We start from the raw sequence: 19413 nt of genomic DNA, 5'->3' as shown, positions 1-19413 counted from the left end.
ATAGATTAAAACATACAGGCCTGTCTCTATGAACAGGAAACCAACAGCACCTTGTGTGTGCTAGAAAAATACTCTCCTAAAATGAACTCTACCCTCCAAGCGTGCTCAATATAATGCCAAAACGTATAGGAAGCATGACTTCTTCCTGCTGCAAATACAAATCTCCACTACACTTGTAGAATAAGTGTCCTTCCTACAGTACTGAAGAGTTTAATTCCGCATATTGTCTTCTGTGGGCACACTTTTAAAGATGCCTGAAATAGCAAAGGGAAGAATATCTTACATCACCTGAAGCTGCAAGCAAGGAAGGTATCAGTACCACTACAGAGAGAAAGACTACTGTATTTATGTTTACTCAGTGATTAAAATTCATTTATGTCACCAAATTGCAGAAAATGCTGAACTTATGAAAATGCTGAAATTATGAATGTTCATAATAAGTACCAGTCCTACTCCTTGAGAAACCTGAGAGACCCCTTCCTCACTTCTTCAAACCAGCAAATCCAGAGGGATGGTATCAACAGACTCGACACATATTCTAGATCATTTATCTTCTGGATAACAGAAAAGGCTCAAGAACTCTGTTGTTCTTTACGTCAGAATTCACTGAAGCTCTGGTCATGCATCTTTAGCTTCTCTCCGTCTACAGGGACCTGCCTGGAAAGGGATGACTGATACTGCCCTCATCTACAGCTCATACACAGATCCCATAAGAAAAACCATAAAAGAGCAAAGTGTTGTTACCTCTAGTGGAATGTCCTACTTGGCAAAAGCTAGGGTGATCCTTCAAGACTTCTAGAGTGGCTGAGCAAAAACCATCCAACACAATGAGGCAACACTAATTTCATTGGTGCAATACTGTATTCACTTCTCACTTCACCCACTGGAACAATTTTCACAATATTGAACTGTGGACAGTAAAGTTTTACTCCACATTGCTGTTTAAAACTGCAATGCAAGAGTGATTTGAATTATTCAAATGATCATACATGTGTTGTGGAGTGGAGAGATGGTGAGTCATTTAATCAGAATTCAATATTTGTTAGTATTGAACACTTCTATATTATATATATGAAATGTCCCACTTAAGGAAGAAAAAAGAAACAATAAAAGACCTTTTGGCTAATGACTTGAGAAGCCATCTCATGACACTTTATACACCTGAAGCATTTAATTGTGGACAGATTTGCAAATAAATCTTCTAAAATGGCTCAAATCCTTCATTCTTTTGTATTTTTTTAGTTGTTGCTGAGGTACAAGCAGCAGCATCGATGATACTTTATAATTTTGTTTCAACAGTGAACAAAGATTGATATGGTAATCATAGAATCAAATTAGGAGAAAGAGACAGGAATAAATATTCTACAGTGCTCCTGTACAATAAAACAAAATCTGATTTTCTCAGCCCTCCTCTTGCATTCAGATTTTCCTCACTGCAATAAAAGACTATGCACTTCTCAGTGTATTTCAATTCAAAAACATGGGAACACAGCTTTTCTGAAAACCTGTATCTCAAAGCTTAGAGTAGCTTCCAACTTAAATCTCCTGAGGCATGGAGAAGTGGGAGGCTGAGCCCAATCCCTTCATAAATCACGCTAGAAATTAACTCCGGTATTATTTGCATGATGACCTTTTTGCACAGTGCTAAGGGGTGGCTTTCTTTGGCATGAGAATTTATTCATCAGGACCTATTCTCACACAACAGCTGCTGATCTTCCTCTTCCCTTCAAGGACAAGATTAATTCAGTCATCCTCAGTGGTGTCTGAAGTGTGTTTGTGGCAGCGGAAAAAGACAAAGAAGAGAAGGGTTATTTTATGCATCCAACCTCATGAGTGGTATGAGTTACTGCCTCGGAAAAGCAAGACCCAGAGCTGAGATTTCAGCTGAGTTCAATCAGCCAGGAAACCTTCCCATTCACAGGGCATCTCTCAGGTGGAGACTTGATGTCTGTGGCAACCATGACCCAGCCCCACACCTCTCAAAGAAGGGGTGTTTGGTCAACTTTCAAAGCAATAAAGCAGTTTTGTTTTTTTAAAGCAGTTTACATGGGTGTTGCCATGCACTGATTGATTTGAACACTGCAGCAGCCAACTCTCCTGCACCTCATGCTCACAGTATTTTCATTTAGTACAAAAGGAGAAAGTGAGATTTAGCCATGTAACATCAGAAGAAACTGAAAAACAACTGAAACCTACAGATTCAGCACTATGATCACAGGTACTTAAATCTTTTTAATGCCAAACTACTCAGCCATTTCCTTATTCCTTTTTCAATAAAATGAAAAATTTAATTAGCAAAGCTTTCTATATTAGAACTAAATGTCTTAAGGTTTCTAGGTGCAAAATACCCACAGAAAAAAAAAAAAATCCATTTACTACTAGGGAAATTAATAGAATTATTCAGAAGATGAACCTGATTCAATATGTGCGATAATGTAATTGGAATAACTGGAATACTTCTTTTTAGCCTTTCACTTTATTCTATTCTTCCATCTTTGATACTGTTTTCTGTACATAGCCTGTTTCTTCAACTGACACTGCATTTGATGGCCCAAAAGAAGAACAGAGGCTGTGAAGGAAACAGTACAAAGACAAAACTCAGAAGACAAAGGTCTTGCAATTCAGAAGGGTAAACCAAGCTTTCTATCCCACTTCCCAGCTTTTTCATAACCCACAGAAGATACATGCATGGGAAAGAATTGCCATTACTGGAGTGCAAATTTCAGAGCATCAGCTATCTGTTGCATACTCTCATAAAAGGCAGGGTGCATTCTTCTACTATCAGTCCCATTTTCCCATGTCATTTTAACAAAAAAAAAAAAAATGTGCAAGTGGGCAAATGTCCCTGTGAATAAGGTACACACCTACCTGTGAATAAGGTACACGCCTACCTTGGAGTAACTTGATCTTTAATGTTAAAGGTGACAATGTGCTTGAACAGTTCAGAGCTGTCCTTCATTAAGTAGGACCTGACTAAAGTGTTATTGCATTTTTATCTAACTTCCACTCATTTCAGGAATTAATCATTTGTAAGACCATTCCCTTAAAATAATGAAGCCACTCTCAGCTGGAAGTCAAGTAAGCAACTAAAGAGAACAGGGGAGCTCATAGAGAGATTACTAAATTAAGGTTCTTAAAGTCTCATTTGCCTATTCTAATTTTTGTCAAGCTCCTCTTCACAATTTATAGACATGAACAATTGTCTTTAATATATGGATAAATAATATAATGACCCAAGTGAACCCATTGTCAACATGAAAATATTATCCACTTTATAATACACCACCTTCACCCTGAGAAAAATGTTGATCTAAGCAAAAGGTCTTGATGAATATCAGCTGTCTCAAATAACTATAGATAATGCCATAGGAAACAGTCTTTCAAGACTCAGAGATCTCTGCAAATATTGCCCAACCCCCAAGCCAAACACTTTGGGAGCTTCAGTTGGAGCATCAACTCAGTTTGAACTGCCAAGAAAAAGCCCTAATTTCAGGCAAAGAAGCCCAAATTCCTGCCATAGAGTTTTACAGACCTGAAACATACATGGAAATAAATTCTAACGCACACAAGTACCACTTGGAAGTGAAGATCTGCATTCAGCACTTGCTGAAGTCTGTACAGGAGTATTAGGGAGCCTAACGGGGCACATAATGTTGCATTTCTTGGGCTTACAAGTGAGATCATGGTCAAAGCCCAAATTTGGAATAAAAAAAAAAAGTCTCATTATCATGCACAAACAGGAAAGAATGCTTGGCTACTGTATTGAGAAGGCTGTCATATAAGCTATAAATAATGAGATATCCATCACACAGGAGCCTTCACTTTTGCTTTTTCTCTGTGTTTTGTCCTTGGTTGTCAATAAATATGACATCTATTCTCTCCATTCAGGTGGTTAACAGCCCTCATCTAACTCTGAAACATTGGACTAACACTTTGGGAAGCCATCTGTATCCATGACATAAAGCCAACATTACAAAGACTCTTGTATTTCTAGTCTCCCATTAATTGCCCTGAAGATCTTAGCACAAGGTGAGCAAGCTCTTACCACCTAGCAGAACTTCATGAAATCCCACAAAAGCACTCACAGGGGCTGTGACTGAGCAAAGACCTGTGGGTCCTTCCTCAGAGGAAAGACCTGGACTCATCAAACATATCTCCATCCTTCCCTGAGAGGGTATTCAGGCATGCTAGCCGTATCTCATGGGCAAGATTACCACAGGCAGCTGATACATCTAAAAGAGTCTGTACGTTCACATGTTGTCACAAAATTAAAGGAGAAAGTCATTGACATAAATTTACTGCTCTCAATATACTCTCAATATAATAACAAAAGAACAAAATAAGGGATCAAGTGCTAAAAAGGATTGATAAAAAATAATTAATATTGTTAAAACAGACATAACTGTTCAATTCACCCTGTATAGCAGCAGAGTCTCATTTACTCTTTCAAAGGCATAATCAGTTGAAGGGCACATTTTTCTTCTCTTTGTTCTTTCCCATCAATTTTAATGGGTGCAGAACATCAGTCACATGAAATGTAATGGGACAAGAAGATGGATGAGTACATTTGAAACTACTAGTCACAGGACAGAAAACATCCTGACAAAGTGACACTGGCAGCATAGGGTTCAACAATAGAGCCTGGACAATATTTAGTCAGTGAAACTACAGTGCTACATGATTTGGTATTCTCACTGGGCAAAATCCTTCCCCTGTCACTATTCATCATGTTCCCACAAGTCAGACTTTCAAAGACATTCTCTTACTGAACATGACCAAATGACATTTTTAATTCAAGGAAATACGTAAATCTGGGGACAAAGAAGTCATTTGGAGATAAATGGGAACAGCCCCCTGTATTAAGAACTTAAAATTATTTCATCAAGAAGGTTTTGTAAGATTTTACCATTTTTTAAAATTGTTTAATAAGATTCACACATAAGATTTGAAATATATTATGCTCATAGGAGCAAGAAGACTATGCTAAACTTATCAACAGCAACAGCACTCCCCACTACTAAGGAACAAATAGCAACCCTCCTATTTTTGTAGTACCTGAAGAAAACATTACCAATAAATTAATAATTTGCACCATTCTCTGAGCAATTTGCACTATAAAATAAAATATATGAACAAAAAAAGCACTATCCCCATTAGTTATCTGAGAAAAGATTCAAGGAAAATTGCACATAAAATTCCTATCACAGCTGATGTTTGGCATATACTGAAGGACAAACAGTCTTCCAACAAACCAGACCCAACCCTGTTTGAACTTTAAGGAAGCAGGGGAATCCAAAGCAGTAATTGCACCACTGCTGAGAAATGCAGTCAGATCTACATTCTACTGCAACGATCCACCTGTGTTATAACGTTTCTGGTAATCGCTGAATGGATTGATCTGGCATTTTAAAATGCTTATTGTGATTGCCATCATTATTATTAGTCAATAAAACTCCGGTTTCTTCATTAGCCATTAACTGAGATCTCTGCAATTAATCTTTAAAGCTTTAAATAATACACAACTTTATACCAGAAAGGGAAAAGAGAAAACAGGTATTTAAATATACCCCCAAGGAAAGGAATTAAAGGCAGACCTTGAAGTCCCACTGCTGTGCTGAATAGGCCCCGTGCTTTGAAATGCCACAGACATCTAGCCAGTGGCACACAGTAGCCAGAAGGCAAAAAGCCAGCTTTTGGCACACAGTCCTAAACAGAGCAACATCACTCTCTGGCATCACAACACACACTATGAAGATGACTGTGTATACTTTCCTAACAAATACTGTGTTGGAAACCATTTACACAAGCACACTTTGCTATGTATGCTCTCCTTCTCTCCCACAAGATATGAGACTGCTCTCTAACACATCTCAACAAGAAGCTTATGTTGCTAAAAACAGTTATGCATTGGGAGGATTTTTCCAACTGCCCTCCCAGAACATCAAGTCACATATCTCACAATGGGAAATCCACAGAGGATGGAAATACCATGTCAGGAGAAGGCTTGATATCTCACAAACAGAACATACAACTCTGGAAAGAGCAAAACATTTTTAGATGAAAGAGTACTTGACTCACTTTGGCTCACTTTCTGGAATTACCATTTATACACTTACATATCTGTGTTTTTCCTGACTGTAACAGTAGCACACATAACAAATAGAAAGTTCAAAACAAAACAAACAAACAAACAAAAAACCACCAAACACATTAAACTATTTCAGCAAGAGATAGGATTCCACTTCCACTTTTGGTTACCTTGACCTCTGAGAAATCATCCAAATACATGAATGAATAATTTACCCTTTTCTCCCATCTTTTCCTGCCATTATTAAAACATTTTTAACTGGCAAGTCATATGCCCATGGATATCAAGTGGAATCTTGAATACTCCCTATCCTAGCTATGAGAAAGTCACAGGCCTGAATAATAATTATTCCCCAAGTAGTTTTCGCTGCAAATCCATCACTATAATATGCAAAGAGCACATTGCAAATATGATCAAACCTATGAAACAGATCAGTCAATTGTTCTGTTATACCACATATAACTGAAGATAGTATTTTTTTTTTCTGATTATTTCAGTTGTTCAGTCCTCAGAAGGATTTCGCGAAGTCCACCCATTCCCACATTGCCCTTGGTCCTCAGGGCACAGGTGCTGGCACTGCAGTTAATTCTCCCTCTGACACTAGAGAGCAACTAATGAGTCTATGGACCTTTTCCAGGAGCCTCCTCAGCTTGCTGCATGTGGACATGAAAGCTTTGCTGACATTTGCAACCAAAACGGTCCCTGATGGTGTGTTTGAGGGTGCAGAGGCAGAACCTATGATCCTCACTAGAAACCACCCAGGGTCTCCTGCCATGCTGACACAGCCACGGCTGGCTCCTGCCAGCACACTGATGGCTGAGGACAAGCCCTGGAAGCCAAGGGACACGGCTTGTCTTTCTCCTCCTTAGGGCCATGCACAGTGAGAGTGTCACTGCCTCACCTCTCCAGCAGTGGTGCCTACATCAGACACACTGAGTGTCACCCTCAAGATTTTAGACTGTTACTAAATGTTATCTTTCATGGTCATCCCAATTCCTTTCCAATTTCTTAAGCTGTAAACTAAATCTGATTGGTATTAGTGAACTTTTCTCACTGATAATAAGTGAGGCTGCTGTTGCAATGAAAAGCAGTTTCTCAAAACAGTAGAATTCTAAGAGTTGGGGGTAAAAAAAGGAGAGATGAAATAACATTAACAAAAAAAAATCATCTAGGTGGAGAACACAAAAACTAAGTTGCATCTAGGCAAATTAAAGATATTCATAGACTTTTGCAGATAGAGTCCTCTCAGATTCAACTCTGACACTAATACATATGAAGCATATGAACTCTACACATGATTTGGTGGTTTGGAAGATTACTCATTCCACACTGCTTATGTTGTTTCAGAGGTCAAACTTCAAGGCTAAATCCTCCAGGGAATAAATTGTACCCAGACTGCAAAAGAAAGGAAAACAAATGTTTGCTTTGCTTCATTCCACTGATTATTAAGGTTTGCTTCTGTTGATTTTAAAAAAATAAATAATAATAATAATAATCCTTCCTTCTGGAGGAAAATAAACTAATTATTTTTTTCACCTGAGAGAAGGATATGTAGAATTTCCTACCTTCCTCAAAAGTGAAACAATAAAAACCACAACAGCGAGGATCCTACAAATTCACAGCATCCCTTTATGTAGAAATGACCAAATAGATGTCCTTTTCCTGCCTATTCCAACACTTTAAACTTAAGTACAAAACTATAAGATACAATCCAATCTGTAGTGTGTTATATAAAGATACTGTAATTCCATTTCTAGGTTTAGTCCATTGCACAAAAATATTTGGAAAATATTATGAACCACTGCTTCTTATCAAAAAATCATAACCTGTTAACAGTAACTGATCTCACATTCTATCTGAAGAGAATGATTTATGTTTTGATAATTATCATGCAAAGGAAAACAAATAGGACACTTATAACACACAAACCAGCGAGTAACTATCTTCACTGCAACCGCAAAGCAAATGCAGAAAAAAAATAACCTATATCTAAGTTTATAATTATTTCATTTTTTGGTACTGAGATGATGTTTGCAAGCTGGTAATTCCCTTTACTTTCAAAAATAAAAATAAAAATAAAAAATCTACCTAACAGTATCATCAAAGTAATTTTCATAAAGCCCACATACACCTAGAATATCAGAAAAACCCTTGTGGTTGAAATTAGCCAGTGGATTTAAAGTCATGGGGTGGACAGAAAACCATATACTATGAGCGTATAAAAAACTCATTTCCTTTAAAAAACAGGTCACACACTCTGAAGTTAAGCATCCTTAAAGCCAAAGGTCCAGCCATTTTTCAGCTTCTCATTATGAGACCTCACAAAATCCCTACGGGTAGAAGAGCTGCTCGTTGTCACCAGGCCCTGCTGTTCATGTCTCCATTAATGTCTTAGCTCAAGAGGACAACTCTGGGTGAAATGACTTACTGTCAGTTAATATACACTTGGCAAAGTATATATTTTAACCCATGTACCTTTTAATGCGTCACAAACAAACAAACAAAAAACCACCCACAACTCACTTGAAACCCTACAATGTGCTTCTTTGGCAGCTATCAGTCCTGCCAATGCTGAAGATAGCAAAATTGATTCCATCACATCACTGATGTATAAGACTCACACAAAGCTATGTTTTGCCTTAGGCCCAAGGATTATAACCATACTAAATCACATCAGGAAGCAAGCCTTAAGAAAGGCTAGCTCTCTGAAAAACGTATAAAAGTCTGATCATTAGAAGAACCCTTAATCCCCATTGCTGAATTTGAGATGCAAGGAATAGCAAAATACTGGAGAAAATCATGATATTCAGTACCTCAACCACTTTTATTTTTTTTTCCATGGTATTGCATATCCCTGCAGGTTACTGATACAATCTTGGTATGGCTTTTTATAGCTGCCACTGTTGTACCCATCCCTTGAATTGTTATCTCACAGACCATTGTCTGCTTTCTTATCTCATGACTTTTTTTCTTATCCTTCCTCTTCAGGTATGTGCAGGAACTGTATGCCTTTTACAAGACAGTAAACAAGCACAGAAAATGAAAGCCTGGCCTCAGTGAAGTTGGTGGCAACACTTCAGAGTTTCCTGGATTTTATCAGGGAAAAAAAAAAAAAAAAAAAAAAAAAAAAGTGTCTTATCAAAGACAGTTGGGGTGACATCCAAAATAACACTTAGGCTCTTATTGTATAAATCATGTCTCACATTCAAAGGAACGATCTCCAGAATACAGCTGTTGGCCTTAAGCTTTGAAGAAAGCGGATGAAAACCTCCTTATGTGCCTAGTGGTAAGCATGGGTGTCCTGGCTGCTGCCACCATCTGCCTGGGAGGCCAGGGCTGTTTGTCTTAAAGCAGCCTGAATGTCCCCAGACCCAGATGCCCATGGCACCATCCCCCAGGACTCCTCACGAAAGCTAAATGTGGCTCTGTGATGAGATCCCAAGCCCAGACCAGGGGCTCTGGGGAATGCTTTCTGTTGGGCAGCCAATGTTGCTGTGGACTGGCACCCACCACAGCACAGCGAGCTCAGCTGTTGGCAGTGCCACAACACCGGTGCCTCTTCTGGAGTACAGTGTGCAGAAAGTTACGGCAATAGGATTAGTTAGACGAATGGTGCTCAATTATCAGTTTAAAGAAAAGATGTAAGAAAACAGAAGAACCAGAAAAGCCATGCCTGCTAACCACAAAGACCTGTTCTCCGAGGAAAACAAATTTTATGGAGTCAGTTTTTAAAGTCTTTTTACTTCAGTAAAAGTTCTTTAGGGAAATTCCAAACAAGTTTCTAGGACATGGCTAGCAATGTATGACAAGCTTTACTTGATCATCTTTTTACCATAAATAAATACATTGCTCTACTAATACAAGACAGTGCAGCTGTTAGGGGAATTCTACAGAGATGAGCTCTAAACTTTTTCAGTTTAACTGAGAGGAAACAGTACTCCCACAGATCTGTTGAATCCGTCAGCACCTCATTTTTTTTTTTTTTTCTTTTAAAAAACTTTTCAAACAGATAAATCAGTATTCGGAAGAGCTGCTTGGAAGAATTCAGAATCAAGGTGGTCTCTACTTTGTTTAAAAATTTAGACAGGAGCTAGAAGAAAAACTAGGAAATGCAGTAAGATCAAACCAGGTCTACTTTTGCTACTGATTTAATTCAAGTGGAATAATTCAATTATTTTCCAGAAAATTAAATCTAGAATTTTCTCCTTTCACATTTTCCAGAGCTAAATGTATCCTGCCACAGAATTTCTATTATAAATAGAGAGACAAAGTATAAATGGGCCCCAAAATGTGTCCATATGTGCTGATATATCACAAGATAGCACTTCCCCATTGCTGGTGACATAAAGAAAACAAACAAAAAAAAGTAATGTCATGTAATGTCTCACGTGGCATAAGCACCAGAAATAGGTATTAGTGGCTAAAGGCTGGTTCAGAAGGCAAATAAGGATCACATCATATAGACTAACTCTGAATAAATTCAAACTTCGCTGGGACTAGAGAAGGCAGGTTCTAATGACAAAAAACCACTCTTGGCCTGCAGTCTTCTTTCATTATTGCAATGCCAACTATAAGTATAATGTAATGAAAAATACAAAAATGCCTCTGCTCTTTTAGTTGGCAGGCCTGATGTCTCTCCTGTGAATGGCTTTCAGTGTGAAGAGATGTACCACTACAACTCAGTACTTCAAGTAGCCCAAGGGATATAAAAATGAACATAAAATCATAACTCTAAACTGGCAAAAATTTGAGCTTTATGCTAATTATGGAAACCAACATGAGAAGCAAACTGCATAATCAGTCTTCAGAGGATTCAGAAACGCTGCAAGCAGGCTCTACTATCATCTGAGGTCAAATGTAAAATGAAAATGTGCAACCTTTTAGCTTTAATCCCAGCTCTACCACTCACTTTTTGAGCCATCCCAGGCTGCCTCTGCTTTCCCTTCTAGCTTTTTTCTTTTCTACCTTTCAATTCTAAGCTCACCTGAGCCAGGACTATTTCCTGTCATGTAACTCAAAAAAGTTTGCAGAGGTCTTTGGTTGACCTCTGAAAGTAATGTTCTCTCTCTTTCCTCTTTTTCTCTGTGTTAAATTGCCCATTTTGGAAACAAAGCTTAAAAATTCCAACTAAAAAAAGTATTTCTAAATTATATCCACAAAGTTGACTGAAAAATTAATGTTTCCTTGAGTTTCATCTAAGGCTATTGACAATTGATCAGACGGTGCTCCAGTTTCATTCTCTCCAGTCCTTAGCATCTTACTCTTTACTTGCCACTGACAAGATCCCTCACCACGCAGCTAAGAATCGACTTGAACTCACTTCTTCCACCACAGCAGTGCAAGAGGAAATTAGCTGAGAGCAGCAGAGGTCTGTTCCTAATGGACATGAGCACCCACCAGGTCCCACCTTCTCTAAGTGTCTCGAAGTAGGCTTCCTGGCTGCACATTCATTAGCTCAATCCTGCTTATGCAGCGCACAGGAAATAATAATAATGTGCCCCACCAAGTAGCACGCAGGGCCATAAATCTCAAACTGAGAAGGCTTCCATTTCTCCAGCTGTGGGATCATGGAGAAGAGGATTTAGGGGGGGCTCTTGGTGGTACGAGGGACTATGCCTGTTGCCTTCTCAGGGGGAAGTCAAGAAGGAAAGTGGAGGCGTCCTCACGCCCCGAGGACAGGTGAAGAGGCACTCAGAAGCACAAGGGTGCTTCACCAACGCATAATGGTACCTCAGAAGCTTTTATTCTTAAAACGTGAGGGTTTGACTTTTTGTTTTAATCCCAATCTACAAGTGTGAGGCGCAGTTATCAAAATAAAAGCCTCCGCTGTTCAAGCGAATGCTGTTTTCTGAGCAGGCCTCCACGGTCTCTGCGCCGCTATCTCGGCGACAGGCAGAGTGAGCCGGGAGGAAGGGGGTGGGGAGGAGCAGGGAATTATACATATTCTAACGATGTCTTCATTTCCCAGCAGCTCTACAACAAAAAGCTCTCCAGTGCTGAATCTGACCTCACTACAAACAGGAGTAGAAAACAAGCCTCGCTGTAAGCATTTGCGTGGTTCTCCTCTGCAGACATGATTTCCTTTGTTTATTGTATTTTCAGCACACAAGCGCACCGACCACCCACAGTATCAGGTAGCCTAGCACTGGAAAGGTGAGAGATGAAGCTGGGATCGCTTCCTTATATGAATATAAATTAATCTATCTGATCCACACATGCTAGTGAGCCACAGCTCATCCTCAGTCAGTTCATGTCCCTGACAGGCTAACTTGTCCCAGGCTCTCCAGAAATTGTGCAGATGAAAGAGCCAGGAGGCTCTTACAGGACTGGAGAGTTAAAAAGGGATTTGCAAATCAAGTAGTAATGCCTGCCTTGGCTTAATTGAATTTCTCATATTCTACTGCTGCTCCTACCCAGAGCAGCAAATCAGAACTGTACACAGAGCCAGCTATGGTGTGAGATGCTACCTGATCACTGCTGCAACACCTGGTTAAAATCGTATCCTTTGGGTTCTGACCTGCATACACTGAAACAAAGATAGCAGTGGGTTTACAGACAAACACAGGATCCGGCAGAGAGCATACTAAGTCATTTCTCTGCTCCCCTTCTGCACCTTATCAGTGACATTTCCCTAACAGCACAAGATGCAGCACCAGGTTCACTGCATTTAACTCCCCAAGGAAACTCACTCAGGTTCTTCTAGGGTTTACACTTTATCTAGAAACACCAGAGCAAAGAGTGAAAGCATTAGTTCATTTTGCACCTTGGTTGTTTGCATCCACAAACACTCCAACTCAACAGCACAGAGGATAACATAAAGGGAAAAATTTCTCTAGAATACACCCTCCCTTCCCTCCCCACATTTGGTTTGCTGATCATTTCAATAGCATTTATTACCGTGGAGCCTTAATGCAAGGAATGTTTTGAAAATGCATACTCTAACCCAGGAACAGCCTATTTTCTCCTGACACACATGCAGCCATTCAAGAATCGTCTAATCCCCTTCAGAGCACAGCCTGAATTTCTTATTCCCTGGCATGGAAAAGCAGACACCGACCTACTCCACTCTCTCCATTTTACACTTTCAGATCAGTTTGGCACTCCAGAGCTGGGAGGGGGAAAGGTAGGAGATGGAAACGTGCTGCTCTGCTTTTCCCTGTGCTATTGCTATAAGAAAACCTGATGATCGGATTATGAGTAACTGTTGAACTAAAGGGAAATGTTCCACCTAGAGACCGTCTTCACATGCCAGAGCAGTGGGCAGTTACCTGCAAGTGGACATTCTTTTAGGACTGAATATGTCTGCCAGTTCAATGGTAAAAAATGATGCAGAGGTATTGCCCCCAGTAAGTAATTAACAATGTTAATCTTCTTCTTCCTCTCTATGGTGATAAAAAAGAGTCATTTCTGTATTTAATTAATGCAGAGGATCATTTTGGAAACTGGCTAATGAGGCTCTGATCACATTACCATGAAAATGTGCATTAACACTGCAACTGAGAAGGCTGCTTCATGTGTAGAGAATCCACTTTGTAATTAGCCCACTGCGAAATGAATCACGTCAGGAGGAACTCGCAGGGAACCAGTCGGCAATGGGCACTTAGCTGCTGCTGTGCCAATAGACCACCAACGCTGCGAGCTGTTTTCTCCTCCGCGCTGCCTGTCAGCAGCAGCGCAGTCCAAAACTGCCAGCGTTCAGCCTCCGTCAACAGCAGTGTGTCAGAGCGAGGACAAATTATAGAGAGGAAGGGAGCAGATGCTGAAAGGCACTAAACTTCAGTATGTGAGGCTCTGCTGTGCCAAGGGAAAAACAAACAAAAAGCTGCAAATCAAATGCTGATTCAATAGGATCTGAGCAAAATTGTGGGCTATTATGGTAAGTGCTTGTTTCGTCTTTTCTTGTCTTATTCTGAAGGAGCTGGGAACACGTTAGCAGCACACTGCTACACTACTGCTCACGCTGCTACGATACTATTCTCCTGCTGCTGAATGAGACACCAAAATAACTAGATGGGATTAAGACCTTTGTCTAGTAGTAAACAGAAATAGCACACCGAGGAATGAACAAGAAGCACACCTCACCCATGGAGACCCTGTGGTACTTGGTACCTGTTTAAAGGTAACAAGCATATTCTAGAATCATTTCAATTTTAACTAATCTAAAAATTTAATACACTCCTTGGCCAGCACAGACATGCCATAAAAACTTTGTTCCTTAACTTAGAAATACCTGAGATCACAGACCTAACACTTTCAGAGGCAGCAGTGCAACTTATCTCAAATCACTCTTATTACCAAAGTCATAAGGGCTCCCTTAAAACACCACCGATACGGTTCAGTGAGACTGCTGCTATATGACTGACATCTTGGCAGAAGATGCACAAAAATGTTAAAAGAATCCCACAGGAAGTCATCTGAAGGGGGAGTGGCAAACGAGCAGAAAACAACAGGCACCCAAAATACTAATAATTACCAACCCCCCCCCCCCAATACAACTTAGCCAGCAAATTTGCAAAGGAAAAAAAAAAAGGCAAACCAAAACAAAAGCATGTCTACTTACTGTCTGTAAAGCACACACATTTTTACTCTGGAGATGCTGGTAATATCCTCTGCACTCACCTGTGAAACTTCATAGAGCAGTTTGTAGTGTTCCTCTCTCTTCTGAAAAGTGCACAGATTGCAGCCCATTCTAATAAGCAACACAAGAGCAAAGCCTCTAATTTCCCCAGCACTGAAAGGCAAATGCACTGACAGGGAATCACCCTCCAGACTTGACTACTGTTTTTCATCAGTCACTCCAGCCCAGAAACACAGACACACCACTGAGAGCTGGAAGCACCAGCCAGGGCAGTGTGTAGCAGCATGCTCTTCTTCCCTTTCCCTAACTATCTTACACTCACGTATACACACACAGAGTTTCGACTCAGTTCATGGCAACACTCCCCCTGTCTCTGCATCAGTGCACATGACTACACAGATTCTCACTCATGAATATTAATAGCCTCTCATTGATTATTTATGACAGAACGTGTTAGCGGGGAGGGGTGTCATAGCTGCTGCTGATGACAGATGAATATTCACTAATTAAGAAGCAAATGTACTGTGGTTAAACAAAATTCACTTGTGTCAATACCATCTCTGTTTATTAAGGTTAGAGGGACTAAGGCTCGTGTATTTCACCCACCCTTGCCTTAATTTTTACAGCAATCGTGAGACTAATTCATGAATGGGGACTGGAAAGGCACAAACCAAGTCTTATGTTAGGTCTCCACCTTGTGCAACAGGGATCATCTAATGCATTTAAAATATTTGCAGGCATTTTAAGAAAGTACTTTTGAAACCTGGGCTGATCAGGTTTAAAAAAATTAAAGCAAAAAAGGAGAGAAAACTAACCCAGATGGCTATATTGCTAATGTCACCTTTGACACAGTCAAATTTAACCAAAACTGCAGCATACTCTTAAAAAGCACTTGTCATAAATATACAGTATACATGGATAATGCAGGCATGCAAATTTAGTGCATTTTACATACATACACACATTGCACTCTTTATTAAATAATCTCACATACAAGTTACTTCTGGCATGTAAAACAGATTAATAGTAATTATAGCCCCAATTTCCAAGAAACTTAACAGCTATACCCTCTTGGACTCCTAGATATCAAAGCTTTTATTACAACATGCTATTATATCTAATTTTACTATTTGTAAATTAGATTTTAATGGCTCCACAATTCTCAGTGTGTGTATAAAGGCAAGGATGCATTTAAAATTAAACCTATGTGTTAAATGCTAGGGCCAATGGAAATCACACTTAATTCCAGGCTGACATTAATTCCTATGCTGTATATTATGTCATCTATTAGTAGAGTTCTGCAAAGTAAAAAAAAAATAATAAAAAAAAAATAAAAAAAAGGAGGGGGAAAAAAACCAACCATAACAAACAAATAAAAAGAAAATTAGAAGTAGCTTTTGTTTCTTCACTCATTTCTCAGCAACTCTGCTAATCAAGAACTATGTCCTTCTTTCAAAACATCTTTAATCTGGAGGAGATACCAGGTGGGATCCATTGTAGAAATAATTACTCAGAAACCATTGAAACCAGTTAGTTGAGATTGACACTGGGCCCTAAAGAGTTATAATTACTAAGCACTGATGTAGAGCTACTATTCCCCCCCCCCCCCCTTTTTTTTTTGGTCTAGTTTCCTAAAAGTGCTTTGTCAAACATTTAAAATCGATAACAGGAAATGATTCTAATGAGCACTAATTGTTAACAAATTGGCTTTGCATCCAGCAGCACCTCAAACACCACCAACACCAAGTAGAAAGCAGACCAACAATCATGTGCTGCTTATCAGTCCTGCCCCTTGGGATGTAATAATCCGATTTTCTGGGCCTTAATTTTACTTAATGGTCAGAATGAAAGCCAAGCAGAGAAACCTACATGAAAAACTGGACCATTGCTGTGACCTCGGAATAAAAGTAAAGTTTTCTAGACCCTCTATGTAAATTAGAGATAGATTGGGACTACATTTTAATTAAATTTCATCTCCTTTAATAAATGGGCAGAGTCAGGAGGAATCAAATAATAATGATTAACAGAGCAAGCTCTTCTTATATCAGCTTCAAGCACAGTTCTGAAATATAACATTAAGATTTATTTTATTTGGTGAAAGAATCCAAGCAGACAAATTTGGTTCTGAACTTTCCCAAAGTCCAAGGGGTTCAAAGCCTAAGTGCAGAGGCATGTTCATCATTGTTAGGAAGAGTCAGCCTCTGTTCTTCTCCTCCATACCACCATGAAATGCTGCTCATGCTGGGAGGTTTAAACCCATGAAGCAAACATCAGCTCAACCTTTGAAGGTTTCTATATTGTGAGGTGCAGAAGGATTCTCAGATGTGCAAATTCTGAACTTAAGAAAGTCAGATCAAGGAACCAGACAACAGTCGTGCAAGGACAACTATGCCATCTTTCGATGAAAGAGTTCTCTCCTTCCACTGACATAACTTCCTCTAACACATACACAGTCTGAAAGCTAAACTACGTTCATAAAAAGAGCCATGATTTACCCTGGTATATTTTTGATAGTCCCTTACAATTAGTTCTTTAAAAAAAAAAAAGGCTGGGGAGGAATAATGTATTTCTTCAGGAAACTGGTTTTACAGACACAAGAAACAAACAAACAAAAGATATGAAATAAGCAATGGTAAATTGCAGTTAATCTTTAAGCAGTTTCCCTTGGCAGTCTCTTTTTTCATTGCTCTTCCTCTGGTTCTTTTGTTTCCTTCTCTGAATCTGACATAGGCTTCTCCATTCATTTATCAAGTGCCTGCCCTTTGCCCATACATAGAGTAAAAGGGATCTATGTACTGCTTCTACAGCCACTAACGGGCACAGTCTGCAGGGCTGGATAGATTTATTTGAGAAGGAAAGGTATATTTCCAGGTTCTTGAGCTCCATTTAAAATATGCTGCTTTGATTTTACATGTGACCAAAATACCAAACTTCATTCAGCACAGAATGAAATTCAAGGCAAAACTTGATTAACTAATGACTAAATTGAAACATATGATGTGCTTTTGTCAAGCTGAATTTGATGTTGGGAAAGAAAGCAATCTTCTTCATTCCTTCCTTCTTTCCCTACTCTTAATCCCCCTCCCACATCAGATTTGTAGCTAAAGGGACCAAGAAGGTACTAAAACATAATCAAGTAATTCTTATTCTACATGTAATTCAAAGATATTTGAATAATTCAATGCTTTTCTTGATTGTGGAGTTCTCCATGTTCATCACCTATAATTTAATGTTACCATAAAGACTAAAATCATAATTTACAGTCAAACCAGGAATGCAATAATGCAAAGGGATGGAGTTCAATTTCAAGAGAGTTACAGTGAAATTTCTGTTAATGTTTTCAAATAAGGTGCCCTTGTTTAGGTCCCCTAATTCATTTTAAGAATCTAGGAGATGACTAACACAGTTGGTATATTGTTTCCTCATTTAGGTATAGAAGCATCCAACTATAAGCAGCCATGCTCAAACATTTATCATTCCAAATGGGAAAAAAAAATAAGGCAATGACACTACAAATTAAAGGCCACCCACTCCTTAATCTTCTTTATCACAAGCTGAAAGACATATAATGGACTATGAGTGAAGACACTGAAGTTGTCAGTCCAAACTCAGTGGTGAAACCGGGTGAGGCAAACATGGAATTCCAGGTTTCTTTTGCTCTCTCCCAAATGCATGCACTCCTAAATTTACCAAGCCAAGAATTTTTGAATAATCCCCATGAATTCAGCTGACATAATAAATGACAATGCAATTTACAGCACAAGGGCTGCGTACCTGTAAAAGAAGAACATCAAAAGAAGAAGGGACTTGGGGAGACTCTTTGCTTTGCACCACGTAGTTTACATTGTCCTAAACAAAGGCCTGACCTCAGCCTGGACAGATCTTGTTGCTCGTTGAGACAGGGTTTTCCGTAAATCCTCAGCTGCTGGAATCAGGTGATTGTATGTATCAGTCAACTTGTCTATTGGAATAATTAGGCACGTTCTACCCTTATGATTGCAGAGAAAAACTTAAAAACCTTCTGTAAACATAATCCAAAGACCCCAAATTCACACACTGGCTAACCCTTACATCTTTTCAAGTATCAGTCTAGGGGACTGGCTTTTACATTTCTTGTCATAAGTAAAGTGTCATAAATTAGCATGAAAAAAAGTTATCTGAGAATATAAGACTTTAAAATAAGATAATATATTTACACCCAGCAGGCTAAACAGAAGTGACTGCTGTGACAACTTTCTTTGGGGGGAAGTACCATTCCTTTACCAGGCCTACTGGACAAACTTCAGACAACCAATATACCTTACTTCTCTTTCTTTGCTCAAAGTTTCAACTATGATACTCTTTCTGAGGCTTTCACTCAGAGTGGCTTCCTTATCTTTTCTTAAACTGCGGCCATAATCAAACACAGAAATATTGCAGGACAGTAAATGATGTCTCTACTGCACCTAAGGCCTTACGAATACATAAACACTTCAAGTAAATAGTGTCAGTTAAATTAATAAAACTGGTCAATGTTGGCCCTCAGAGTCTTCTCTAAACTAAGGACTCTGTTAACAAATTCTAAAAGAAACCAGACTTTCTCTTGACTTTCCCTCCTCATCAGTTAGTTAGAAGGAACCTATCTGGCGCACCCATCCTCTCGTGTGATCACATGAAACCAGACCGGTAGCTCTACTGCATTAAAAAGTTTCAACACTGTGGAGCGTACAGAATACAACTACTCATAAATAAGCTTAAAATGACTTAA

General features: G+C 39.1%; 1 protein-coding gene across 2 annotated transcripts in view; it reads right to left on the bottom strand.

The window, feature by feature from the left end:
• PDZRN4 (PDZ domain containing ring finger 4) overlaps positions 1-19413 on the bottom strand; it is a 245050-nt gene that overhangs the window by 88537 nt on the left and 137100 nt on the right. The window contains exon 1 of one of the 2 annotated variants that reach the window (XM_035340527.1): positions 14708-15026. The exons of the other annotated variant lie outside the window; for it this stretch is intronic. Coding sequence (XP_035196418.1) covers positions 14708-14776 — 69 coding nt within the window. The 5' untranslated portion in view covers positions 14777-15026. Of the gene's footprint in view, positions 1-14707; positions 15027-19413 lie in introns of those variants that run through there. 2 annotated transcript variants of the gene reach the window in all.

This window comes from Oxyura jamaicensis, chromosome 1, assembly GCF_011077185.1.
Source record: "Oxyura jamaicensis isolate SHBP4307 breed ruddy duck chromosome 1, BPBGC_Ojam_1.0, whole genome shotgun sequence".
Taxonomy (NCBI): Eukaryota; Metazoa; Chordata; class Aves; order Anseriformes; family Anatidae; genus Oxyura; species Oxyura jamaicensis.
Note: the sequence above shows the minus strand (reverse complement) of the source record. Positions and strands in the feature narration are given on the sequence as shown.